The sequence below is a fragment of the Sciurus vulgaris genome (assembly GCF_902686455.1).
Source record: "Sciurus vulgaris genome assembly, chromosome: 3".
Classification (NCBI taxonomy): domain Eukaryota; kingdom Metazoa; phylum Chordata; class Mammalia; order Rodentia; family Sciuridae; genus Sciurus; species Sciurus vulgaris.
The window spans coordinates 45,761,335-45,786,282 of record NC_136463.1 but is presented as its reverse complement, the minus strand read 5'-3'; the positions used below and the strand labels follow the sequence as shown (position 1 = coordinate 45,786,282).

Sequence of the window (24,948 nt, the reverse complement as noted above, 5' to 3'; positions counted from 1 at the left end):
GGCCTGGGGAAGTGGGGGCCAGAACTCTAATTCCAATTGGCTCTGCGAGCGCGCAGCTTTCTCCTGGCGCACATGCGCAGTGGCGCAGAGGTGAGGTCGCGGTGAAGCCGAGGTGAGGGGGTTTCAGGCCGGGTTTCTCAGCACCGGGTTGGAACGTGCGGCTACTTCTGGAGTCGCGTAATCCTTCCCGAGAAGAGAAGTGGCGGAGCCGGAGGCCCCTCTGCAGCGCGGAACAGAGCCCGCCACGCAGGCGCCCGAGACGCCGCCGCCATTGTTGCCTGTGGCCTCTCGGGCCGCTTTGGCCGCGGAGTGACGGGGTCCCAGCGACAGGTAATGATGTCCCGGGAGCGAGTGTCCATGCGATCAAGGCCAGACCTCGAGCCGGTCAACGCTCGCGGCCTGCAGGGAAGGCAGAGGGAGTGGAAGCCGGGGGTGGGGGCAGCGTAGGGAGCGCGCATACCCATCGTTGCAAGTCGCTGGGGTCCCGGCTGTCCTCGACCTCCATCTGAAAAGGCGTAAGAGGGACCTGCTGGGAAGGGGTGGCAGGCGAGGCGAGGCCATTGCATCTTCGCAATGGCCTTGTAAACAGTTATCTTTGGTGTCACGACTGTGGTTCAGTCGGTCGCAGAGCTGGAGCACGGGGACAGGTGGGTGTGGGTTCTCCTGCAGATCAGGCCACTTCTGAGGTTCTCTTCTGGTTTCGAAAATATCCTTAAGGAACTATTTCCTGTAGAAGCACTGAAAGGGTTTCCAATCACAACAATCTTTTCCACTGCTTCCCAGTCCAACCGGCTTGTCTTTTCAGGCCTCTGATAGTGAAAAACTGGAATAGGCCGGCATTAACATATCAATCAGATAAATGACGTGCCCTTTTTTTCATGCAAGTTTCCTTGGGAACCGTGAGCAATTTATTAAGAAATTTTCTTCCCAGTTTATTCCCAGTAACAGTAGATTTGCTTTATTCCTGAGGACCAGTTAAGTCATTACAGCCTTCTGTTACATCAATAACTAAAATCTCAAATATCTTTTTCTGAAAAAAAAAAAGTTTAATTTTTGTTTCAACAAATTAGAAATTAATCATTTTGCTCAAGATTCTTTCAATTATTGCTTCTAACACCTTTTTATGGTTGCTCCATCCTTCCCACTACCCCCAAATACACTGAAGTTCTCTTACAAGTTCAAGGATAAAAGGGAGGAAAACCGAAGTAAAGTCTAGTTTATTTGTGCATACTGAGGCGTCTGTTTGTGTGTGTATGTGTGTGTATGCACGTGTACCAAAGTACACCAGAAATTCTTGACCTTGTGGTCCATTCTTGTGTTTCAGGGTCTCATTCATCCCTGCAAGTTCTGGGCTCATGATTTGTAACTAAGGCCACTAACTACCTATATTCTGTTCTGCCCTGGCTACAGCAGCCCTTGATAATAATGGTTTTGTGGCTGTAGCATAAAACTTCAAGCGGTTGGCTTATTACTGGAGAAATAAAGGATATTGCCAGATTGACTATCCTGCTATAGAAATGTTAGCCTCAAGAAGGAGGATGACCAGTTCTTCACACTCCCAAATCCTTCTAATGTGGAAACCAGACAAAGTTCAAAGTGGAACCCACAATGTTGAGAAGCAAACCCTTACTTCAAGATTTTTGCGTGATTCTGAGACCTGTCGGCAGAATTTTAGGAATTTTCTGTACCCAGACCTGGCTGGTCCTCGAAAGGCATTGAGTCAACTCCGAGAGCTCTGCCTTAAGTGGCTGAGACCTGAGATTCACTCAAAGGAACAAATCTTGGAGCTACTGGTGCTGGAGCAGTTCCTGACCATCCTGCCTGGGGAGGTTAGGACTTGGGTAAAGTCCCAGTATCCAGGGAGCAGCGAGGAAGTGGTGACTCTGGTAGAGGATTTGACTCAGATTCTAGAAGAGGAAGGTGAGAATTGTAGAGCAGAGAGGGGAGGAATCCCTGGGTGGTTAGAGAAGACAATTAACACATCTGAGAATAGCTCTTTTAAAGAAATTGGAGAGAACAAAGATGAGTGAGTGAGTGCATGAGAACAAGGCTTTAAAGTGAGCTCCGTCCTGCATGATGTTCCCCTTCAAGATTGCTTAGGACCAGAGGATGAATTTCATGAGCGATTCACTAGACATAACCAAATTAACCTCTGTGTGAACGCCAGAAAGGTTACTTGCAGAGGTTTACACCACTCTACTAATAAATCACTAGCTTTGTGATTTCCAGAAAAAGGTAGAAATTCCAAAGAATATTCCCATGTTAAGAAAGAAGCAACTCACAAATTTTATATCAAATAAGGATAGTAGAAAATTCTGAATTTTCTACATATACCTAATAGTCCCAAAATAGACTTGTTTTTGAATTCTGCATTGATGTCTTAGGACAAATCACTGGCCCTTCCCTCTGACTTTGAAGTATGAGTGCTGTTTTCAGCTTTCTTTTTCACGTCTCATTTTATGAAAAGTCTAGGGCTGGGGTTGTAAGTAGTAAAGTGCTTGCCTCCATGTGAAGCACTGGGTTCAATCCTCAGCACCACATAAAAAATTTTAAAAAATTTTTTTAAAAGAAAAATCTTAAGCATTTAGCCAGGCACACTGACCCATACTTATAATTCCAACTACTCCAGAGTTTGAAGCAAGAGGATCACAAGTTCAAGTCCAGCCTCTGCAGTTTAGTAAGCCTCTGTCTCACAATAAAAGGGCTGGCATAGACCTCAGTGGCAGAGTACTTGTCTAGCAGGTGTGAATCCCTAGGTTCAATCCCATTAAAAGAGAGAGAAAGAAAAGTGTAGGCACATATTTGGTGAAAGATTTCCTCGGTTATGTGAACAGGACTAATCTCCATAATGGTTTCTTTCTCTTCCATAGTTCCTCAGAACTCTGCCCTTTCCCAGGTGATTCCAGAGGAAGATCCCAGAGGAAGACATGCTTTCCAAGCAGGGTGGCTCAATGACTTAGTGACCAAAGTGAGTTTGAGTTTCTTCTGTGATTTTAAAGTGCCTTCTTAGTATAAGAGAACATTTTCTGTTGTGAACCCTACTCAATAACCACTTAACCCTCAAAAGCCCAAACTAGGTTCTAAGCCTCAGTTTCTCTCCTTCATTACCTTGAACTTTTCAGTAAAATGTGCTTGCCTTTTCCTTGTCTTTCCTCACTCCTTGACTTTTAAGTTAGCAGTACCATATAGAGATTAAAAAATTAACCTACACAGCCAGATGAGATCCTGACTCTGTCATTGAATTTGTGATTTGGAGTAAGATATTCAACCACTCAGCCTGAGTTACTTATTTTCAATATGTAGAATTTACCTCTTAGATTATAAGAATAAAACATTATGAGACTTGTGGTTACCCTATACTACCATAAGTTATTAATAAATAATATTTGCTAATATTATTTTTCCTTATTAATAAGTAAAGGCTGTGTGCATTCTGTGGTATTATTGTTTGATCATGAGAGGTGTTATATTAAAGAATAGCAATTCTAGACACCTTAAGAGAAAGGTTTACTGGAAAAATATACATGGCCTAAATTAAAAAGCCTTGGACAACCAAATTAAAATGATTATTTATAGTTGATGTGAACATTCATGTGGAGAACTAAGAAAACCAAGGGAAAAACTGTTAGAAACAGTAATCGAAAAGTTGAGTAAAATGACTGATATCATGCAAAAATGTATCTCTCTTTTACATATACATAAAAATCAGATGATAAAATTTTAAAAACATAAAATATCTAAAACTAAGCATAGTATAAGTTTTGCATTTTTCATGTTGTATATCATCTTATAGAACATAAAAGAAACTGGTCACTTCTTTCTCAATTATAAATTTAATGCAGTTTTTTTTAAATCATGATAATCATATGAATAAAACTAACAGATAAGAGTAATCCAGAAATATTTTTAACAAAAAGAAGCAAAAAGGGATACTAGTCTTCCTGAATTGTGAAATGCATCTAAAAGTGCAGTGTGATTCAACAGTGTGGTTGTTGGTTTCAGTTTTATTTTTTAAAAGAATCAAAGAACATTACATTTATATTATAGATTATATAAAACATTTTAACATGTTGAATTATTTTTTAAATTTCTTTTTAGATGTTCATAGACCTTTATTTTTATTCATTTATTTATCTGCAGTGCTGAGAATCAAACCTAGTGCCTCACACATGGTAGGCAAGCACTCTACCACTGAGCCACAACCCTAGCCCCTTGAATTTATTCTTAAGACAAAACATAAAAATCATTCAACTCTGTCATGTGTCCTTAAAATTCAAAACCTCTTTCTCCTCCTTTTTCTTCCTCTTTTTCTTTTTTGGCAGGGGGTATAAATGTGAGGTGGTGCTGGGGATCAAATCCCAGGGACTTGAGCATGCTAGGCAAGTGCTGTCTGTACCACTGACCGTATCCCTTGGCTTACCCTTTCTTCTTTAAAACAGAACCACCAATGTGTGCTCTAGTACTAACTGAAAACAATAAATTCTACTTTATTTTCAAACCTCGCTTTAGGATCATTGAAGGATGCTATGGAGGAGTTTATACATTAGGTGACAGTTTTGACTAGACAACTTTTAGGTCCTAAAACTTAAGATTCTGTGACCCCATAGCCCCACCACCACATGCATACTCAGTCTTACTGTCTCCCTTTCCACCAGTTCTTGAGCCAAGTTAAGTTGTATTTGATATTTTAGGAATCAATGACATTCAAAGATGTGGCTGTAGACATCACCCAAGAGGACTGGGAGCTAATGCGTCCTGTACAGAAGGAATTGTACAAGACAGTGACATTACAAAACTATTGGAACATGGTTTCTCTAGGTAAGGATTGTCCACACCTCTCCTCCCAGTGTGCCCACCAGGGTATCTTTCTGCCCCTAGTTGTTAAGAAGGCTCTGAAGTACTTGGCTAAAAGTAAGGTCTAGAGATGAGTGTTTCATCTCATTCAGCACAAAAATGACTGTTCTCCTTCTTTCCAAATGAAAGATTACTAATGAAAGTCTTAATTCACAGTTTCACAGTGCTGCCACTTGATGGCTAGTCAACACTGCATTGCCCGTTCTCTGTTGTTCAAAGGGAAGAATTCTTCCCCTAGGATCTCCAGAAACACATTCTCTTGGGTAGCAGGAAATTTTTAATCCTTGCCCTGAAAAGGATGAGACCTAATTCTCTTATTAAATAATGTCCCTGAACTATTATTTTCCTATAGAAGTCTAAGTAGAAGTCAGGTAATAAATTTCTGAAAGCTATTTATTGTCCAGGATAAAATTTGTTATGTTCCTCCTGAACAGGACTGACAGTGTACAGACCAACTGTGATTCCCATATTGGAAGAACCATGGATGGTGATAAAAGAAATTTTAGAAGGCCCTAGTCCAGGTAAGAGAAAAACCAACACATGAGCTTCTTTGCACTTAATAGTCTAAATCCAAAGTATGTTGAGATTATTTTTCAAATATGGCCAGGTTACTCTCTGCAAAGTCATAGCAGCTGGTAAAGAATTCTCAGCTGTTTGGTATTGCTTTCTTACAGAGACCATCTTCAGGAAGAGTGTTTCCAAACATTATTTTGGTACCTTTCCCCTGTGTCTCTTCTCATTTTATCCTTATATGACCTGTAGGTACATCTCTTAGAACTTCTCTGGGTCTTTCATTGCTCCATTTTCAAAACTTACATTTGAATTTCTTTTTTTCTGTTTACTAACAAACCCCTATATCTCCCTATCTCCACTTTCTTAATTCCCTTCTTTTTTATTTCCTAGTTATTTTAAAATGTAATATATTCACAAGATTCTAAAATTTAAAAATATGTAAAGCCATATATACAGACAAAAGTCTCCCACCTGCATACCACATTCACCCAGTTCCTACATCTTCCAGCAGCAACCACTGTTATCAGATCTTGACCATTAACCACTGTTTTCCTGTAGAGGTCTCCTGCCAGGTAAGTATGGAACAACTGTTTATCTCCAGAATAAAAACCTGGATTTTTAAATGATTTTAGTAATTTTTATTTTTAAATAAAATTCTGGCTCTATGTTGAAGGTAAACTGTTGTTTCAGGTATCTATTTGGGGTTTGTTTGGATGGTTGATTGGGGTTTTTGCACATAAAATCAACATAAAAATTTTTCCTCCATTTTTCAATATAAACAGCATACTACGCATATTCTGTTTTTGGCTTATTTTACTTAAAAATGTATCTTTTTTTAAAAGGATATTTTAAAAATATTTTTAGTTGTAGATGGATACAATATCTTTATTTATTTTTATGTGGTGCTGAGAATCAAACCCAGTGCCTCACACATGTGAGGCAAGCACTCTACCACTGAGCTGCAACCCCAGTCCTGAATATATCTTGAAAAATGTTCCAAATGAACATGTAAAGAGCTTTCTCATTCTTTTTTTAATAACCGCATCACATTTTACTGGTTGTCTTATAATTTATTTATTTATTTATTTTTGGGGGGTTTTATGAGCATTTTTTTTTTTATTGTAGACAAATGGGCTACATTTTGATTCTCTGTACATGGAGTAAAGGCATACCATTCGTGTAATCATAAATTTACACAAGGCAATGTTGTTTGATTCATTCTGCCATTTTTCCCCCTCCCCCTCCCCCCCACCCCACCCACCCCTCTTCTCCCTTTATACAATCCTGCCTTCCTCCATTCTTGCCCCACTCCCTAACCCTAACCCTAAACCTAAAAAAATATGGAACATTTCACAAATTTGCGTGTCATCCTTGTGCAGGGGCCATGCTAATCTTCTCTGTATCGTTCCAATTTTAGTATATGTGCTGCCGAAGCAAGCACTTATAATTTATTGAACTTGTCCCCATTGATGGCCTTTTTGATTTCAAACCTAAAGAAAAGTTACAAACACAATATATTGAGCAACTACATACTTTTCATTTGAAATCACTAATTATCATCATTTAAACATTTTACACATAACTTTGCTTTTGCACTGAACCATTTGGAAGCTCGTCATAACATCTTACCCCTGAATATTTCCTAAAAGCATGAACATTCTTCTATGTAAGCACACCACCATTCTCTCACTCCAGATATTTAACATTTGTGCAATAATGTTATTGATATACATGGTCAAATATTCAGATTTCCTCAAATATTCTTTATAGATATTTTTCTTCCCAGTCTTTTTCCTTGTTTTTTGTTTTTTTTTTTTTTTTTTTTTGGTACTAAGGATTGAACCCAGCGGTGCTTAACTACTGAGCCAGATCCCCAGACCTTTTGAATATTTTATTTTGAGACAGGCTCTTGTAAAGTTGTTTAGGGCCTCACTCAGTTGTTGAGGCTGCCTTTGAATTTGTGATCCTCCTGTCTCAGCCTCCCAAGCTGCTGTAATTACAAGCATGTGCCACTTAAACTTTCATGATTAGTGAGTTTTTTTGAAGGATCCAAACCAGTTTTTTTTAAGAATGACTCACAATCTAGATTTGCCTGATTGTTTCCTCTAATTAGATTGATTAAACTTTTGTCAAAAATATTTCAAAGGTGATATTGCTTTTCATGCATTTCCTCAAGAGGCTTGTAATGTCAGTTTGTCTTATCATTGATAATGCTCAGTTTGTTTAAGGCAGTGTCTACATAACCTCTTCATTTTAAAGATGCATTTTTTCCCTCTGTAATTAATAAGTAATCTATGGAATGATACTTTAAGGACACATAACTGTTCTATTCCTTGACAACCTTTTCTTTAGGTTTTTAACATTCATTGATAATCCTTGCCTTGTTAAATTGCTGATTGTGAAATCGTGATTTTTTTGATTTAGTCATCTCTTCTAAATGATTAATAGCATTCTTCTATAAAGATTAGGTCTTCCTCCTACCCAATTTTCATGTGTATGAACCACATACATGGACTAATAGAAATTTTAAAAATTCAAAGTGTTACTAGTTTATTCATTCTAGTTTTATTTGTTTGTTTGTTTTGATACCCCACTGCCCCACATTTGGGCAATGTGAGTCATTCAAACCAAGTCCACCATCTTTTTGACACAATTTATTAGTCTTTGAGCATTTCCTTACTTTCTGGTATAACAAAATAATCTTTTTAAAAATTTTAGTTGTAGATGGACACAATACCTTTATTTTATATATTTATGTGGTGCTGAGGATCAAACCCAGCGCCCCACACATGTGAGGCAAGTGCTCTACCACTGAGCTACAACCCCAACAAAATATTCTTTAGGCTCCCCTTTTACTTACCTTAGACCTGGAATTTCTCCAAGGAAACTTGATTCAGTTGATGGGGCTGGTAAATACATATGTATGTAGTTTCTATGAATTTGACAATTCTAGATACAGCATATGAGTGAGATCATACAATATTTGATTTTTTTTAAAAATTTTTTAGTTGTTGATTGATCTTTATTTTATTCATTTATTAATTTGCGGTGCTGAGACTTGAACCCAGTGTCTCATACTTGTGAGGCAAGTACTCCACCACTGAGCCACAATCCCAGCCAGGTTTGTTTTTTTGTTGTTTTACTGGCTTATTTCACTTACCATAATGTCTTTAGGGATCATCCACGTTGTGTCAGAAGTTTTTGTTTGTTTCTTTCACATTTTTTTCCTGTGCTTTTTTTTCCATATTTTTTATTGGTACATTATAATTATATATAACAATTGGATTGTTACCTATGCCTACATGCACACAGTATATAGTCTTTGTTTGTTTTTGTTACCAGGGATTGAACCCAGGGGTCCTTAACCACTGAGTCATATCCCTAACCCTTTTTTTATACTTTATTTAAAGACAGGGTCTCACTAAGTTGCTTAGGTTCTCACTAGGTTTCCAAGGCTGCCTTTGAACTCACGATCCTCTTCCCTCAGCCTCCCAAACTGTTGGGATTACGGACATGCACCATTGTGCCCAGCAGTTTTTTTTTTAAGTCATGAGTTCTTACTCATAACTCAATTCAAACTCGATACCACAAGACTTTTTCATTTTATATATTCCCATATTGCATTTTGTGATTTCTTTCCCATATACTGAAGAAGCTGTTTTTCACCACAATCAGTGTATTTACTTATTTGTTCTATCATATGTTACAAACAGAAATAGTTTCAGAGTTACACCAGGGTTACTACCAAACTATCTAGAATATTCAAGATTTCCTTGCAGTCCTTTTAGTCCTTAGAATATATTAAATATATTTATAATATATTTAAAATATATTCTATATTTTACATTTTTGAGTATGTAAAAACATTAACATTTTCAGAAGTCAAAACTATATAAAAAGATAGGCACTCCCATACCTTCTACGTTTTACCATCCACTGCCTATAGATAACCATATTTATTTGTTTCTAGTTTTTTATCTGTCCTATTTTCTCTTTGCAAAAAATAAATCATTGATATATTCTTATATCTCCTTTTGTATACAGAAGAACACTATGTATACTCTTGCATCTTGCTTTCCTATTCCTTTTTTTTTCTTATTTAGACTTCTTATATGTTCACTAATCTTGATGCTAGAATACAATGTTAATAGTAATAGTTAATAACAGAATATTCTATACTATCTTAGAGTGAGTTGCTTCACTGTTTTAAAAAAAAATTAACTTTGGTCATTATATATTTCAAGGTTCATACTATTTGAAAAACATTATTTTTCATAATTTATGGCCTTTAATTGGCAGAATGGTACAAATTACACCTATAGCACACTAAATTCATTGGAGAATCAATTCAGCACACTGTAAACAGTGAGAAAACATGAACTGTGATGGAAATGAGCCTGGACAGGATAGTGTTTGGGAGATGCTGCCAATCTGTGAGTACTTAAACCTAACTTCACAGCATGAGGAGTTTTTTAGACCCTTCAAAGAGCACAAGTTAGGGCTATAAATGCCCAAGAAAGGGGCAGTTTGTGGTTATGCATTTTGAGAAGAGATTTTGCTCCTCCAAGAGAACAAACACCAAGACAGATTATTTCTTTTCCTCTTCAGAGATTAGTTTTTTGGGGTTTTGTTATTCTTGCATATTTAATCCTCCTTGCAGGGGATTCCTCCCATCTTTACCTCTGGTTGGGCCCCAAGCTTTGGCTTCTGACCCATGAGCCCTTGCACCCTTAAAGTGGAAGCTCAAGGTTATCAGTGGGATTAAGGAGCCATCTCAAGCAGCCAACTTCAGTTGTAACTGCCTTCCTGCTTTTTTTGTTTTTGTTTTTGTTTCTTTTACTGAGGATTGAACCCAGGGGTACTTAATCCCTGAGCCACATTCTTAGTCCTTTTTTATTTTTGAGAAAGGGTCTCACTAAGTTGCTGAGGCTGTCTTTGAACTTGTGATCCTCCTGCCTGAACTCCCAAGATGCTGGATTTATAGGCATGTGCCACTATGCCCAGCTGTCTTCCTGCTTTTACTTGATTTTTGGCCTCTGAGGATTTTACTGTCTTGCCATCTCAGAGATATATAATAAATTGAGCATTTAGTTAGAATACCTAATCAGTTTTACTTCAGGAAATGGAAACTTTTTGGTAATTCATAAATAGAATAGTACTTTTGGTCTTCAATAACCATTACAGTCTTAGAACTTTCATGGTTCTTTGTTTATACAGGAACTAGCCATTCTTCAGGCTGAGCTCAAATCATACCTCTCCACTGAGGTGCTCCTTGATTACCTAAGTCAATACTGATCATCTCTATTAGAAATATTAGACCACTGTTTGATCTAATATTAGCCAATATATAACCACTTCTTACTAACCATTTTGGTTAGGTATATACACATATTTAAGCCCTGCTTACTGATGTCAGTTTTTAAGTTCTAATAACCTGATTTTTTTAAATGTATGTATTATAGTAGCATATGTTCATGGTCATCATTCAAACTGTTGCTTAAGCTTGTTAATCATAACTGTAGGGCTGGGGATGTGGCTCAGTGGTAGAGTACTTGCCTAGCATGTGTGAGGCCCTGGGTTTGATCCCCCTAGCACTACAAAAATAAAAACTTAACTGTAATATTTTCTTTTCGGGTATATGTAGACTGCCATAGACTGATTCTGATTACATTGAAGTTAAACTGAGCTTATGGTACTAGCTCCTCCTTTTTTGTGTGTATATACACCTACCTGTTCAGTTCACTTACGTTCTCATTTTGTTATTTTGGGGCAGGGTAACAAATCCTGGTTTGAGAAAGTTGGTGTTAATTTTTTTTCCTTCTATAATAACAGAATAATAACATTTCTAGTACTAAATAGCAGAAAAAGTAATATAGCAAATTGGTTAATAATTGTAAGATAAAAACTATAATCTTATTTTCCATTTCATTTAATATATCTTTATACTAGTTATGATACTACTTTTTTCATTTAACATTACTTCTAAACATTTTACAGTGTCAGTTATGATTTTTTTTATTTTGAAAAAGTAGTTTGTAAATTCAAGCACTACAAGGAAGCAAATTACATATTGTCTCCCTCCCCTTAGTCAGTACCAATACCTTCTCTCCTTATTAGTGTCTGTCTGTGCCTGTCTATTATACCTAGAGCATATCTTTACATAGGGGGGATCTTGCTCTACCTGCTGCCTACCTACTTTTCTTCACTTAATCATGTGTCCTGTAAACCTTTTCATATAAATGTACCTAGACCTATTTTTATCAGTAATTAATATTCTATTACCCTGTACTCTAACCAGTCCCTCACTGATTTATGTAGCTATTATTTTCAATATCTACATACTCTTCTTCTGAATATGTTGATAAAGATAAAATACATTGAGCTGCATCTTAAAAAGTTTCTAAACTATTACCATTTTCCTATATTTTAAATTCTACATTTGATATTACTGTATATAAATTTTAATACTTACAAGTTATATGTTTCCCCCCCATTTCAAAGGGATATAAGATGAAATTTGTTTCAAATTATCATACTAGAAACATAATAGGCATCAACAAATATATACTTGACTGCCTTGTAGCCAGTTATTTGCATATTTGGTTTTGTGTATGTGTGATTTGAGTTCACCTTTTTACAAATTATTGTTATTTATTTCATCAGTTAAATTGAGTGGCTACCATATCCAAAGTCTTGAGCCAATTTTCTGAAGGAAATGTAAAAGAAACATAAGTTATTCCTAAGGTTTATGTATAAGTTGAAAATAAAAGAAACACACAAAATTGCAAAATAATCATGTAAGGCCAAATTCCATCATAAGCCCAATATTATATTAGGTTGAACCATGCCAAGATTGTTAATAATCAGCCATTTTGACCTATAAAAAAGACAATTTCATATATGGATCAACCTACACTATATTTTAAGTTCTAATAAGGAGCTGGACTATAAACATCTTTTATAATAGGTAGAAAAGGTATCATAAAAGACCTGGAGTTTGGGATTAGCACAGAACCTATAGACCCTGTGGAAATAGTGGATAACTTCAAACTAAGTGTAAAATATGAAGTGTAGAGGATACAGTAGAATATAATAAGATAGATTCTTTGGAGACTAAATGTCAAGTGGAGGTATTTTGAACTTTGTCTTTCTCTGTTATTTTTTTTATTGTAAACAAATGGGATATGTGTTGTTTCTCTGTTTGTACATGGAGTAAAGACATACCATTTGTGTAATCATAAATTTACATAGGGTAATGTTGTTTGATTCATTGTTTTTTCCCTTCCCCCCCACCCCTCCAACCCCTCTTTTCCCTATATACAGTCCTTCCTTCCTCCATTCTTGCCCCCCTCCCTAACCCTAACCCTAACCCCTCCCACCCTCCATTATGTCATCATCCGCTTATCAGGGAGATCATTCGTCCTTTGGTTTTTTGAGATTGGCTTATCTCACTTAGCATGATATTCTCCAATTTCATCCATTTGCCTGCAAATACCATAATTTTATCATTCTTTATGGCTGAGTAATATTCCATTGTATATATATACCAGTTTCTTTATCCATTCATCAATTGAAGGACATCTAGGTTGGTTCCACAATCTGGCTATGGTGAATTGAGCAGCTATGAACATTGATGTGGCTGCATCTCTGTAGTATGCTGATTTTAAGTCCTTTGGGTATAGGCCAAGGAGTGGGATAGCTGGGTGAAATGGTGGTTCCATTCCAAATTTTCTAAGGAATCTCCACACTGCTTTCAAGAGTGGCTGCACTAATTTGCAGCCCCACCAGCAATGTATGAGTATACCTTTTTCCCCACATCCTCGCCAACACCTATTGTTGCTTGTGTTCTTGATAATCGCCATTCTAATTGGGGTGAGATAGAATCTTAGGGTGGTTTTGATTTGCATTTCTCTTATTACTAGAGATATGGAACATTTTTTCATATGTTTTATGTTATGTTTTATTTTGTTTCCTGATACTGAGAATAGAAGCAAGAACCTTGCACATGCTAGGCAAGTACTCTACTGCTGAGCTACATTCCCCATCCTCTCTTTAACTTGTATCCTGATAAACCGTGGTCCTCAAACTTTAGCATGCAGCAAAACTACTCTCAGTGCTTGCTAAAGCAAATTGTTCAGCCCCACCACCACAGTTTCTAATTCAGTATGTCTGGATGGGACCCAATAATTTTAATACATTTCCAGGGAATAGTGATGCTTATAATGCTGCTCTGGAGATTGTACTTTGAGAACAATTGCTTCAGGCTCCTGAAGATACACTAGAGATACTTGAGCATAGAAAGCACTCTGTGAGATAGGCATGGTGGTATACACCTGTAATCACAGTGTCTCAGGAGGCTGAGGGAGGAGGACTGCAAGTTCAGAGCCAGCCTCAGCAACTTAGTAAGGTCCGAAGCAACTTAGCAACATCCTGTCTCAAAATTAAAAATAAAATGTAGGCTGAGAATATAGCTCAGTGGTAAAGCACCCCTGGGTTCAATCCCCAGTATAAACACAAAGAAAATATTCCATGAGATTGATTTAGGAATGTTATATAGGATTATGCAGAGTAGAGTGAAAGAGAGAGTGATAAGAGTCAGCACGCTTGCTTTATGAGAACATATAAATTACTCCATGCAGCCCCCATAGCCCTATCTGCTGTTTTCGATTCTCTTTGCACTGTAACCTGACTTCATCTGTTTTATTTACTCTGTACCTAGGATGAATAGTGAGAAGCCTCTCTGTTTTCAATGATGTAGTCTCCTTTTTGCTGCTTTCTTAGTCTCCTTTCCTGAACTTTAGAGATCATGTTAATGAGATTGTCAGAGTTATAGTCTTTAGGCACTTTATTCATATTATTATGTTTTCCTTTTGCCAAACAGAGGAAGACTTTTTATATTCGTTTTCATTTTCAGAATGGGAAACTGAAGCCCAAACATGTACTCCCATAGAAGATATTCCTAAAGTCAAACAGGATGGAACTCAGACCATCAAAATGGAAGACTCATATGACTATGACGACAGATTAGAGAGACAAGCAACAAATATCTTCAAGAAATTTCCCACTAATGAAAGTGATTTCAGTTTGAAGTCAGTCCTTTCACAAGAAGATGATCCTACAGAAGAATATCTTAGTAAATATGATATATATAGAAATAATTTTGGAAAGCATTCAAACCTAATTGTACAGTTTGATATACAATCAGATAATAAAACTTCTATCTATAATGAAAGCAAAGCAAACTTCAGTAATGTCTCATATGGTATTGTACATGGGAAAATACTTCCTGGAGAGAAGCCTTATAAATGTAACGTGTGTGGGAAAAAATTTAGGAAATACCCATCCCTCCTGAAACACCAAAGTACGCATGCCAAAGAGAAATCTTATGAATGTGAAGAATGTGGGAAAGAGTTTAGGCATATCTCATCCCTCATTGCACATCAGAGAATGCATACTGGAGAGAAACCATATGAATGCCACCACTGTGGTAAAGCCTTCAGCCAGCGTGCACACCTCACTATACATCAGAGAATTCACACTGGAGAGAAACCCTACAAGTGTGATGATTGTGGAAAAGACTTTAGCCAGCGTGCACACCTTACTATACATCAAAGGACACATACTGGAGAGAAACCATATAAATGCTTGGAATGTGGTAAAACCTTCAGTCATAGTTCATCACTGATTAATCATCAAAGAGTTCATACTGGAGAAAAACCTTACATATGCAATGAATGTGGGAAAACTTTCAGTCAGAGTACACACCTCCTTCAGCACCAAAAAATACATACCGGAAAAAAACCATATAAATGCAATGAGTGTTGGAAAGTTTTTAGTCAGAGCACTTACCTTATTCGACATCAGAGAATTCATTCTGGAGAGAAGTGTTATAAGTGTAATGAATGTGGAAAGGCTTTCGCTCATTCTTCAACTCTTATTCAACATCAAACTACTCACACTGGAGAAAAATCCTATATATGTAATATATGTGGGAAAGCCTTCAGCCAGAGTGCAAACCTTACTCAGCATCATAGAACACATACTGGAGAGAAACCATATAAATGTAGTGTGTGTGGGAAAGCATTCAGCCAGAGTGTGCATCTTACTCAACATCAAAGAATTCACAATGGAGAAAAACCCTTTAAATGCAATATATGTGGGAAAGCTTATAGACAGGGTGCAAATCTTACCCAACATCAAAGAATTCATACTGGAGAGAAACCCTATAAGTGTAATGAATGTGGGAAAGCTTTTATTTATTCTTCATCACTTAATCAACATCAGAGAACTCATACTGGGGAGAGACCCTATAAATGTAATGAATGTGACAAAGATTTTAGCCAGAGAACATGCCTTATTCAACACCAGAGAATTCACACAGGAGAGAAGCCCTATGCATGTCGTATATGTGGTAAAACCTTCACCCAGAGTACAAACCTTATTCAGCATCAACGTGTTCATACGGGTGTCAAACATCGTAATTAATGTATATGGAGACTTCATTTAGGTTTTTCAACTTGATCACTTAAATTTTACCCTGTGTGCTCTGTGTGTTAAAACGTTATTAAAAATAAATCTGAAGAAGTGCAATATGTTAGGTACTCAACAGAAGTATCAGTAATATGAATATAACATTTAAATTTGATATGACATTTGAAAAGGAACCTTCATTGACTTAGCCTTTATTTGATATGTTTAATTCATTTCAGATAAAAATATGAAAGGATATTCAAAACCTGTAACTCATCAACTCAATGTATGTCATAGACTTCTTGAGGCCTTATGAATGTTACTTGGGATAGTATCCATCAAGTAGATTTCACACTGGAGAGTAATCCTGGAATTATAGAAAAGAAAAAAGTGCTTTTGGGCCTTCATTTCTTCCCAGCTTTGAAGCCTTAAAATAGTAAAGGTTACTTCCCCATTTTCCTGTTATGCCATAACTGCCATGTGGATCTAATAGGTTTGGAGAAAAAAAAAAAAAAACAGTTGAAAGTATCTTAAAGATTTCTGTGCAGGCTGAGATTGTGGCTCAGTGGTGGAGTGCTTGCCTAGCACATATAAGGCACTGGGTTCAATCCTGTGCACCACATACAAAACTAAATAAAATAAAGCTATTATCTTAAAAATCCACTTAAAAAAAAAAAAAGATTTCTGTGCAACCACTATTTAACTGCACTTTCCCTCAAATACTGAAACATTAAAGGAAGCAAATCTTAATGAAAGATGATCTGTTAGGACAGAGAAACTAGTGTATATATAACCCCTAGACATGTATAGATTTAAATAGGCAAAAATTAAATACCCCAAGATAATATTAATCTTTAAAACAGGTTAACTTTAGTTTCACCAGATTTTTACATCCAAGGTTATCTTGAAGGAAAAACTAGGCATACATTCCCATTTTTTTCATCTGATTCCTGAATTCAGTTTTCCCCTGTGGCTCTTCTGCTGTGGGAAAGAGAATACATAGGTATTATATAATTGGACTTGCTTTATCTAAGGAAATAAGACTGGTGAAATAAAAAAGCAAAACAACCCATTTATAAGAAGCTTTAAAAATGACTGATTTTAAAGGAATAATTGGAAGCCTGATACTCCTTCATTTGTGAAAATAGAGGTTATTCTTAAGATCAGGGGAAAAAAATTCTTCATTGGAAATAGCACCCATGCAGAAACTGACATAGTAATCATTAAACAATGATAACTAAGTTTATGGGTCCTAAGGAGGAAAACTGGCAAAAATAGGTAAAATACTATGTATTTAATATCCGTAGCATTCCACTCTAAGAATATAAGGCTGAGATTTCATCTTGTTCTGTGTTCCTCTAGGGCCTTGAGATTGCACATGATCAATATAAGTTGGTTGAATTAATAAAGTTATAGAGAGCTGAGTAACACAGTAGAATTGACTGACATGAAGTGAAATTGGTAGAACTGGAAATAACTTTTTTGTGCATGCATCAAACAAATGTTTAACAAATATTTACTGGGTAATAGGGATTGCTTAAAAATGGAAAATCAGAAATCATGGGACATCTTTGCACAAGATGATTTTCCTGAGCTAAATGATGGGAAAATTATATAAATTCTGGTACCATAAATGTCAATTTAAGCCTATACTGACCATATAGCTTCACTTAGACATTGCTGTTTATTCTACAAACAGGTGCTGAAGGAGAGGCTGGGGTGGTAGCACCTTCAAGGCTATGTTTTTGAATGTTTTCTTGGGGAAAAAAAAATTGTTGCTTTCCTTTTTCCTGACATTAGTTACCCTTGATTTCATGGTATCATCCTTCACAAAGTGCAGGTTTCAAAGTGCTCAAATTATGCTTATTCCATAGTTATCATGAAAAAATAAGTTGTATTTAAGATAGAGTTTTTTGATGTTGCTTCATCCCCACTTCTTTGCATTGGAATGAATGTGTGGAGTGTTAACCACCCATAGCGCCTTTCTTTGCATTACTGTGTATTTCCCGCCTTTTTGTGGTTTATGTAAATAATGCATTTATAGTCTTCCACTGATGCACAGAGGCAATTGATGCCCTTATAAAATAATAGAACAATAGTGCAGAATCCTAGATCTTTGTGTGTTTTTTCCACTTTTAGAACTGTCTGACCTATGAGTAATTCAATAGACTTTTAGCAAATAGTCTTATTTTCCATTACTTTTTTTAGGAAATTTGTCAAATATGCAGAAAAATTTTTAAATAACAAAATGAACTGTACCCATATGGATTTTAAAATTAATATCTTACCATGTTTTTTACTAAACAATTAGAAAGTAACTTACATTTAGTTTCTAAATGCATCTCATTAAAAAAGATCATTTACATAACCACCATAGCTCAAAAAAGATGAACTTCCATAATCCTAAATACCTAATCTGTGTTTAAATATCTCCCATTTATCTAGTCAATTTTCACACATATTTTTCACATTATATATGATTTTTACATCTGTTTCATTTATCTAGAACAGTCCTTCAGTTTTCCCTCTATTAAGAAAGCAGTTAGTTATCAACGTGTTTCATATTCAGGATTTAGCTGCTTGTTGCATGTGGTATATTGTCTTCTGTAAATTAGAAGTTAAGGCCAAAGGCTTGATTGGAGTCAAGTTAAAACACTTTTTTAATTAACACTTCACAAATATATTTCATTTTGTATCATCAAAAGTCTCAATTATCAGATTAACTCACAGATGTGACATTTAATCATTCTGTTTAAGTGATAAACACCAAATCTTCAGTATAAAAGCATTTTTCCTGTAACAGTTAACAATCAATGGACTGACACTATGGATATACTATTTACTAACAAATTTTCACCTAGTCATGTTAGTACCCAACAATAATACTTACCTGAGTCCCTTTTTTCATAAGGTTTGCAAAATGGTGATTTTCTAATTGTTATTGTTTCTTTATTTGTGAAAGTGGTATTCTGTAAAGGAGAATTTTCCCTCAACTAGGAATGCACAAGAGGTGGGATCATAATTCTTTTCCTTTAATTACCACCTTAGGAGTTTAATTACTGGTAAGGCATTTGGTGCCCCATTCTGCAGTGATGGCAAATGACTCAATGTATTAGTCTGTTATAATCATTGTTTCTGATGTTTAAAGTGCCTCAGATTTGGCTAGTAGGAAACCTCCAAGTAGTTCTAATGTCTTTTTGATATTCCCTGTCCTTTGGGCACTTAGCTGCATTTTGACACAAGATATCACAAGTTCACCCCACATTTTTGGAGCTCCCAAGCACTTCTCCAGAAACTCTTTCTCCAGAAAAATAAGTAGTTACTTAGAAACCAAGATCTGGTCCTACACATGCTCACTGGAATCCGAGTGTCATTACCAAGTCTTTCCAACCATTCAAGGTAGTTCACAAAGAAATGCCAATGAGCGAGTGCTCATTGCATTTTGTCAGTTACATGTTTAATTATGTATTGAGGTTATAACTACATAACTGGGATAAACATTTGGGAGCAAACAACTAAGTCTCATTAAGCACACAAACCAAATCAAGTATTACATATACTGGAAAGCAAACTTACTACAAAAGATCTTATGCCAAGGTCATCAGCAACACATAGAGGGAATGGAATTTGTCAGTTAATACGGCAAGTGGGTTAAGTAGAGGGCAATTAAGAGAGCAACTAAATGTATGAATACCTACTATATTGTTTTTTGTTTTTGTTTTTTGAGGGGCACTCAGCCACTAAGCCACATCCCCAGCCCTATTTTGTATTTTATTTAGAGACAGGGTCTCACTGAGTTGCTTAGTGCCTCGCTTTTGCTGAGGTTGGGTTTGAACTCACAATCCTCCTGCCTCAGCCTCCTGAGCTGCTGGGATTACAGGCATGCACCACATTGTGGCGCCCAGCTATATTGTTTTAACTATTACATGTCATAATAACTTATTTTATAAGCTAATCACCTCTATCACCTCTTTTTTCTTTTTCCAGTACTGTTCTTGTACATGCTAGGCAAGCACTGCACCACTGAGCTCTGCTCCAGCACTTCGTGTCACATTTCTTAAGACAGGTTTCTGGTACATTCTAATTCTGAGGATCTGTTTCATGCAAACTTCAGTATTAGTCTTTTTTTTTTTTATTGTTGGTGGACATTTATTTTACTCATTTATTTATATGCGATGGTGAGGATCAAATCCAGTGCCTCACACATGCTAAGCAAGTGCTCTACCACCGAGCCACAAACCCAGCCCTGTATTAGTCTTTCTTACTAAGCTTTTATTTAGTCTTTAAACCTTTAAGACTGGTATGTTTCTTCCTTTTGTATCAGTTCATTTGCATGGGCAGATAAATGTATTCTTCATTCTCTATTTCTATATTTCTCCCAGTGGTTCTACATTTCACTCCAATTATTAGCTCTTTAGAACATTATCACTATTTAATATAGTGGACGTGCACTACGGTGATATGTATAAATGTGTGTAGGCCTGTAAGGAACATCTGGTCTTTCACTCTATATGGTCTTTTTCTCTAGATGGAGAAAGTGAAACCTGTGACATTGAGCTGTCTTGCAAGAGATCATATGTCATGTAGTGACAAAATAAGAAATGGAATCCATAGCTCCAGCACTTAGTTGAGTAGATCTTGTAAAATAACAGTAAATGGAAATTCTGAGTATAAGCAATGTGTACCTACAATTTTATAAAATTATGTATTTTTATAAGATTAGAGCATTCATAGTCTTTTTTCTTCTCTCCCTTAGTTTCTTCTATTCAAATCTTTAAATGAGACTAGCCAAACTCAGAATGCATCTCCCTGTGTCAATTTTTGTTCTCTAACCCATCTTTGCCAAGTTTCAGAACTATGTACTCAATGATTACCTGGATTATTTTTACAAGAAACTTAAGTGATTTAATCTAAAAATGAATTGTGTTCATCCCAAAACTTCCCCTTTTAAATTCACGATAACTTTGACAGGATGTTTGAAACCATCATCTTCACCAATAATCATCTTAGTCCTATTGATTTTTACAATGCAGTTACCTGTTTAATACCTACATAACAGAGGGCTTTTCCTGAAGAACAGTCTTAAGCCATATCAAAATAAGATCTATATCCAGAAGTTGAAAATTAATTATTACACCTGATTGGACACTGATTGAAAAATATGCCTGGAGTATTATATTCATTCTCTAGGGTCCATTACACTAGGGTCCTAGGAAGCCCCAGCAACTAAGGGGATTCTAGTAACACTGGAGGGTCATCAAGGATGCTTGGAAGGATACTTAAGGCCTTTTCTGGAACCAAAAAAAAAAAAAAAAAGGCAGTCATAGAGATATGGAAATGATTCACTTGAGAACCAGAACAGCACCAAAAAAAATACACAAAAGACACTTGATAAGTATTAATTGAATAAATAAATTCATCCTGATAATTCTTAATTGTGCAAAGTGCTAGCCAAACAAGCTGTTCAGGAAGTACAAAGTATTCTTTAAAGATAACTTCTCATTTTCTAAGAAAAAGAAAGCTATCAACCATACTTTTCCTTTAATACATTTGTAGAGTGCATTATAGCTGCAAAGCATTTATACACATACACATTTATTTCCTCTTAGTCTTTGTGTTGAACTCCAGAATGTAAAATGACTGACCCAACTACCTTCTCTCTTCTAGTACCTAGAACACTAATAATGAAACTTAACTTTAAAATATTATATAATAAAAGAAGTTACTTGTGAAAACTAGAAATCAGAAAAAAGGCCCAAACCTGCCTGAGACCTAACTGCAAAAGGCTGGTAACCATTTCTTCCACTGCCTCTCAGAACTATAAAGAGCTGTGAAGGAAACCTACCACGGACTCTCAGACCTACTTTGACAGAATTCCCACAAATCAGTATGTACTACATGTCAAATAGGCCAAATGAGAACCTGGAAATAAACCCACTCTCTTCCAGGTCCATAAAAGTCGGCCACAATTATTTTTACTTACTTTTTTCATAAGTTGTTTTATTATTTTGGCCAGCACCTCTCTCCATGAATTCCCAAATCTAGGTGAACACTGTTCTGTTTTTCTACTAAGAGTTGGCAAACTACTGCTGGCTAGCAGCCTAAGATAAAAATAATTTGTACATTTTTAAATGGTTGAAAAAAACTAAAAACAAGAATATTTCATGACACATGAAAATTATATTAAATTCAAATTTCTGTGTCAATAATGTTATGTAGGACCACTGTCCCATTCATTCGTTTAAATATTGCCTATGGCCGCTTATGGCAGCCTATGGCAGCCTATAGCCTAAAAAATTTATTGTCTGTCCCTTTATAGAGAAGTTCACCAACCGTCTACCCAATAGGGTGGAGATTTAGATCTACTGGTTAAGCCAGACACAAGGCAAAATAATAAAAAGAACCACACTCTTGGGGCAGAGGAGGGGAAAGGAGAGTGTCCGGAAAAATCAACCAGGAAAGCCTTGACACATGGAAGTGAAGATGTACAGAGACACATCGCCAGAAGTACAGATTAAGAATTAGTCTCTGTTCAGTAGCAGGTGCACCATGTAGCCTCGAGAACGTTGGACACGCAATGCCACCTTCTTCCAATCTTTCCATGACTGCGCATCTATGGTTCATCTTCAATCACGTGAAGGAATGCAGCATTTGGATTATTTGAGAAGGGTATCTGAATGGATTCAAGGGAAGTGGTCTTCCCTTTCTGGAATGGCTATTGTTTGCCTGTTTTGCCAAAGTCTTGCAAAAGGAATCGTGGGTTCAAGTTAGCAGTTTGTTCCCAATATGCCCTGTGACTCGGGCATCCTTTTCCTCTGACGTCAGTCCTTCACTCAAACAAGAAGCGCAGCTTTGGAAGTGGGACCCTTTTCATTCTTCACTATAATCTCCTTTTTGTATACCCCCTCGCCCACTCCTTACCGATGCCCAACCATCTCGCCTCCTGGGGGCTCCGAGTTCACCACGCATAGGGGTGACCCCACCCCCAGAGACCACCTGCCGTCAGACCGAGTGACACGTGACTGCCAAGGGACCACCTCACCTCCGGCAGGACAGAGTTCAGCCCTAAAGCCCACCACCAAAACGCGCCCACCACCACCAACACTAACATAGGAGAGCTGCACCTCCCTGAATTGTGACTCCATGCCCTTCAGGACTAGTGACAGCTCCCCAGCCCAGAGAGAAACGCCGGGGTACACCCAGCTTCCGGCTCGAAGGGGCTTCTGGGACGCTGAGCGGGGTCGGACGCGCCTGCGTTCCTGGGAAGAGTGGGCGGCAGCCTCCGCTGCGCAGGCGCACCGCTGTGCCGTCCTGGCTCTGCCCCGCACGGTACGCGCGCCTCGGGAGGAGGCTGTCCTGCGCATGCCCCCAGGGAGTAGGAGAAGCGGAGGCACGTGAGGGCTGTGTCTTCTCGCCCTGGTGGTCAACTCTCCAGGACCTGCTGGCTGTGATGTGGTAGGGGTGGGCGGGTTTATTTAATGTTGACAATGTATTTAAATGAGAGGGACACTTTTTTGTAAGATCTCCCTCGGCGGAGGAGATCTGGAGCTAAAGAAAGCGAAAGGCCCACACGTCGCCCTAGAGGCACGCCTGGACATCAGCTATCAGCTGCCTTACTCTAGGGAGCTCTGCTTTCAAGGGACTGAAACCACTGTTGATGTGGTTTCTTGAAGTAACCGCACTGGTCCCCATTATAGCAGCTACTGTCATCTCTGCCCCACTCCCTGAAATTGCAGCAGCCTTCTTACTGTCTCTAAATGAACCCTCACTGGCATGTTTAAAAGTTCTCTGATGTCCTAACCTCTACTCCATCACCACCACCACACACCCGCCCTATTTATTTATTGGAGACATGTCTCCCTATGTTACCATAGCTGGTCTCCACTCCTGGACTCAAGTGATCTCGCCCCGCCTCTCCAGTAGCAAGGACTATAGTTGTGCCACCATGCCAGCTTTTCCACCCGTTATTTTGAAGCACATATCAGCATCATAGTACTTAAATCTGTGAACATTTCAGTGTCAAATTCTAAGGATGGAGACCAAATATTGTTTCTTATGTCACAATATTAAAAATAAAATTAAAAATAATCACAATATAATGAATATCAAGTAAGATTTCCATGATTTGTGTAAATTTTGTCCCTTTTTTCAGTTTATTTGAATCAGAATCCAAATAAATTCCACACCCTTCAGATAATTGGTATTCACTTAACACTCTTTCTTCAATCTGTAAATTCTGACATTTCTTTCAATATTTTTCTTCCACTGTGGTGGTGGTTGTTTGTCCCCATGAGTTTCCCACAATTCAGACCTTGATGATTAACCTGGGCTCTGTTTTACATGTTGTTTTGCCCCATGTGTTTGCTGTTAAGTGATAGCACAACAAACTTGATCTAGTTCAATTTTTTGGCAAAAATAACTTAATAAGAGATTTGTGTTCTATCCAAAAGCACATGATGTCTGAATTTCTCTTTTTGTGATGTAAGCAAAAATTGATAATCATTACCTAGAACCATTAATTCATTAGGTGTTGCAAAAACCTATCATTCATTCATTTATAAATAGGATTATTCCTACAAAGAAACTTCCATCATCAATTAGTTGACTACCCTAGGGTACAATTTATGTGAGAAAATGATAAATATTTGATTTGTTCCTTGACTTAACAGCTATTGTTTCCTAGTGTACTCCAAAACTGACCAGTGAGTTTTTGTTAAATTAGTTGTTTGTTCCCTTGTTTAGTTGTTTGTTCCCTTGGTTGTCAAGTGTCATTACTTCAACTGACATGTATTTCAAAGTCACTGTAGTTATTATTCTTCCTGATACTGATATCGTTTTATCTTTTATCTATGACCTATGGAAGTTTTTTGGTTTTTGGTTTTTTTTTTTTTTTTTTTTCCTTTACGTTGGTTCCCAAACCCTTTGACATAACCCTAGTTGTCTTTAGTGCTTCTGAAATGATCAGGTTTACCAGGTTCATCTTGCACATTTCCTGCCCTGGACCTGGGTTCAACCATTTCTTCAACCCAATTCCCTTCCATACCCATAGTTAACCATTTTTTTTTTAATTTTATGATTTGTTCTCTTTTTTAACACAAGGAAATATGTACA

The 24,948-nt window shown here is 37.1% G+C and overlaps 1 protein-coding gene across 1 annotated transcript; it reads left to right on the top strand.

The window, feature by feature from the left end:
- The first annotated feature begins 58 nt into the window (after window positions 1-58).
- On the top strand, window positions 59-23,248 carry ZNF287 (zinc finger protein 287). Its single transcript, XM_079133698.1, has 6 exons — window positions 59-330; window positions 1,325-1,920; window positions 2,871-2,968; window positions 4,692-4,818; window positions 5,289-5,375; window positions 14,282-23,248. Exons 2-6 carry the CDS (start codon window positions 1,518-1,520, stop codon window positions 15,850-15,852), a joined length of 2,286 nt encoding a protein of 761 aa, XP_078989824.1. The 5' UTR covers window positions 59-330; window positions 1,325-1,517; the 3' UTR covers window positions 15,853-23,248.
- Window positions 23,249-24,948: the final 1,700 nt, after the last annotated feature.

Coding starts and splice junctions, on each gene's coding strand:
- ZNF287 (XM_079133698.1), top strand. CDS start 1,518: ATGTTAGCCTCAAGAAGGAGGATGACCAGTTCTTCACACTCCCAAATC. Junction 1,921..2,870: donor TCAGATTCTAGAAGAGGAAG/GTGAGAATTGTA, acceptor TCTCTTCCATAG/TTCCTCAGAACTCTGCCCTT. Junction 5,376..14,281: donor TTTAGAAGGCCCTAGTCCAG/GTAAGAGAAAAA, acceptor TTTCATTTTCAG/AATGGGAAACTGAAGCCCAA.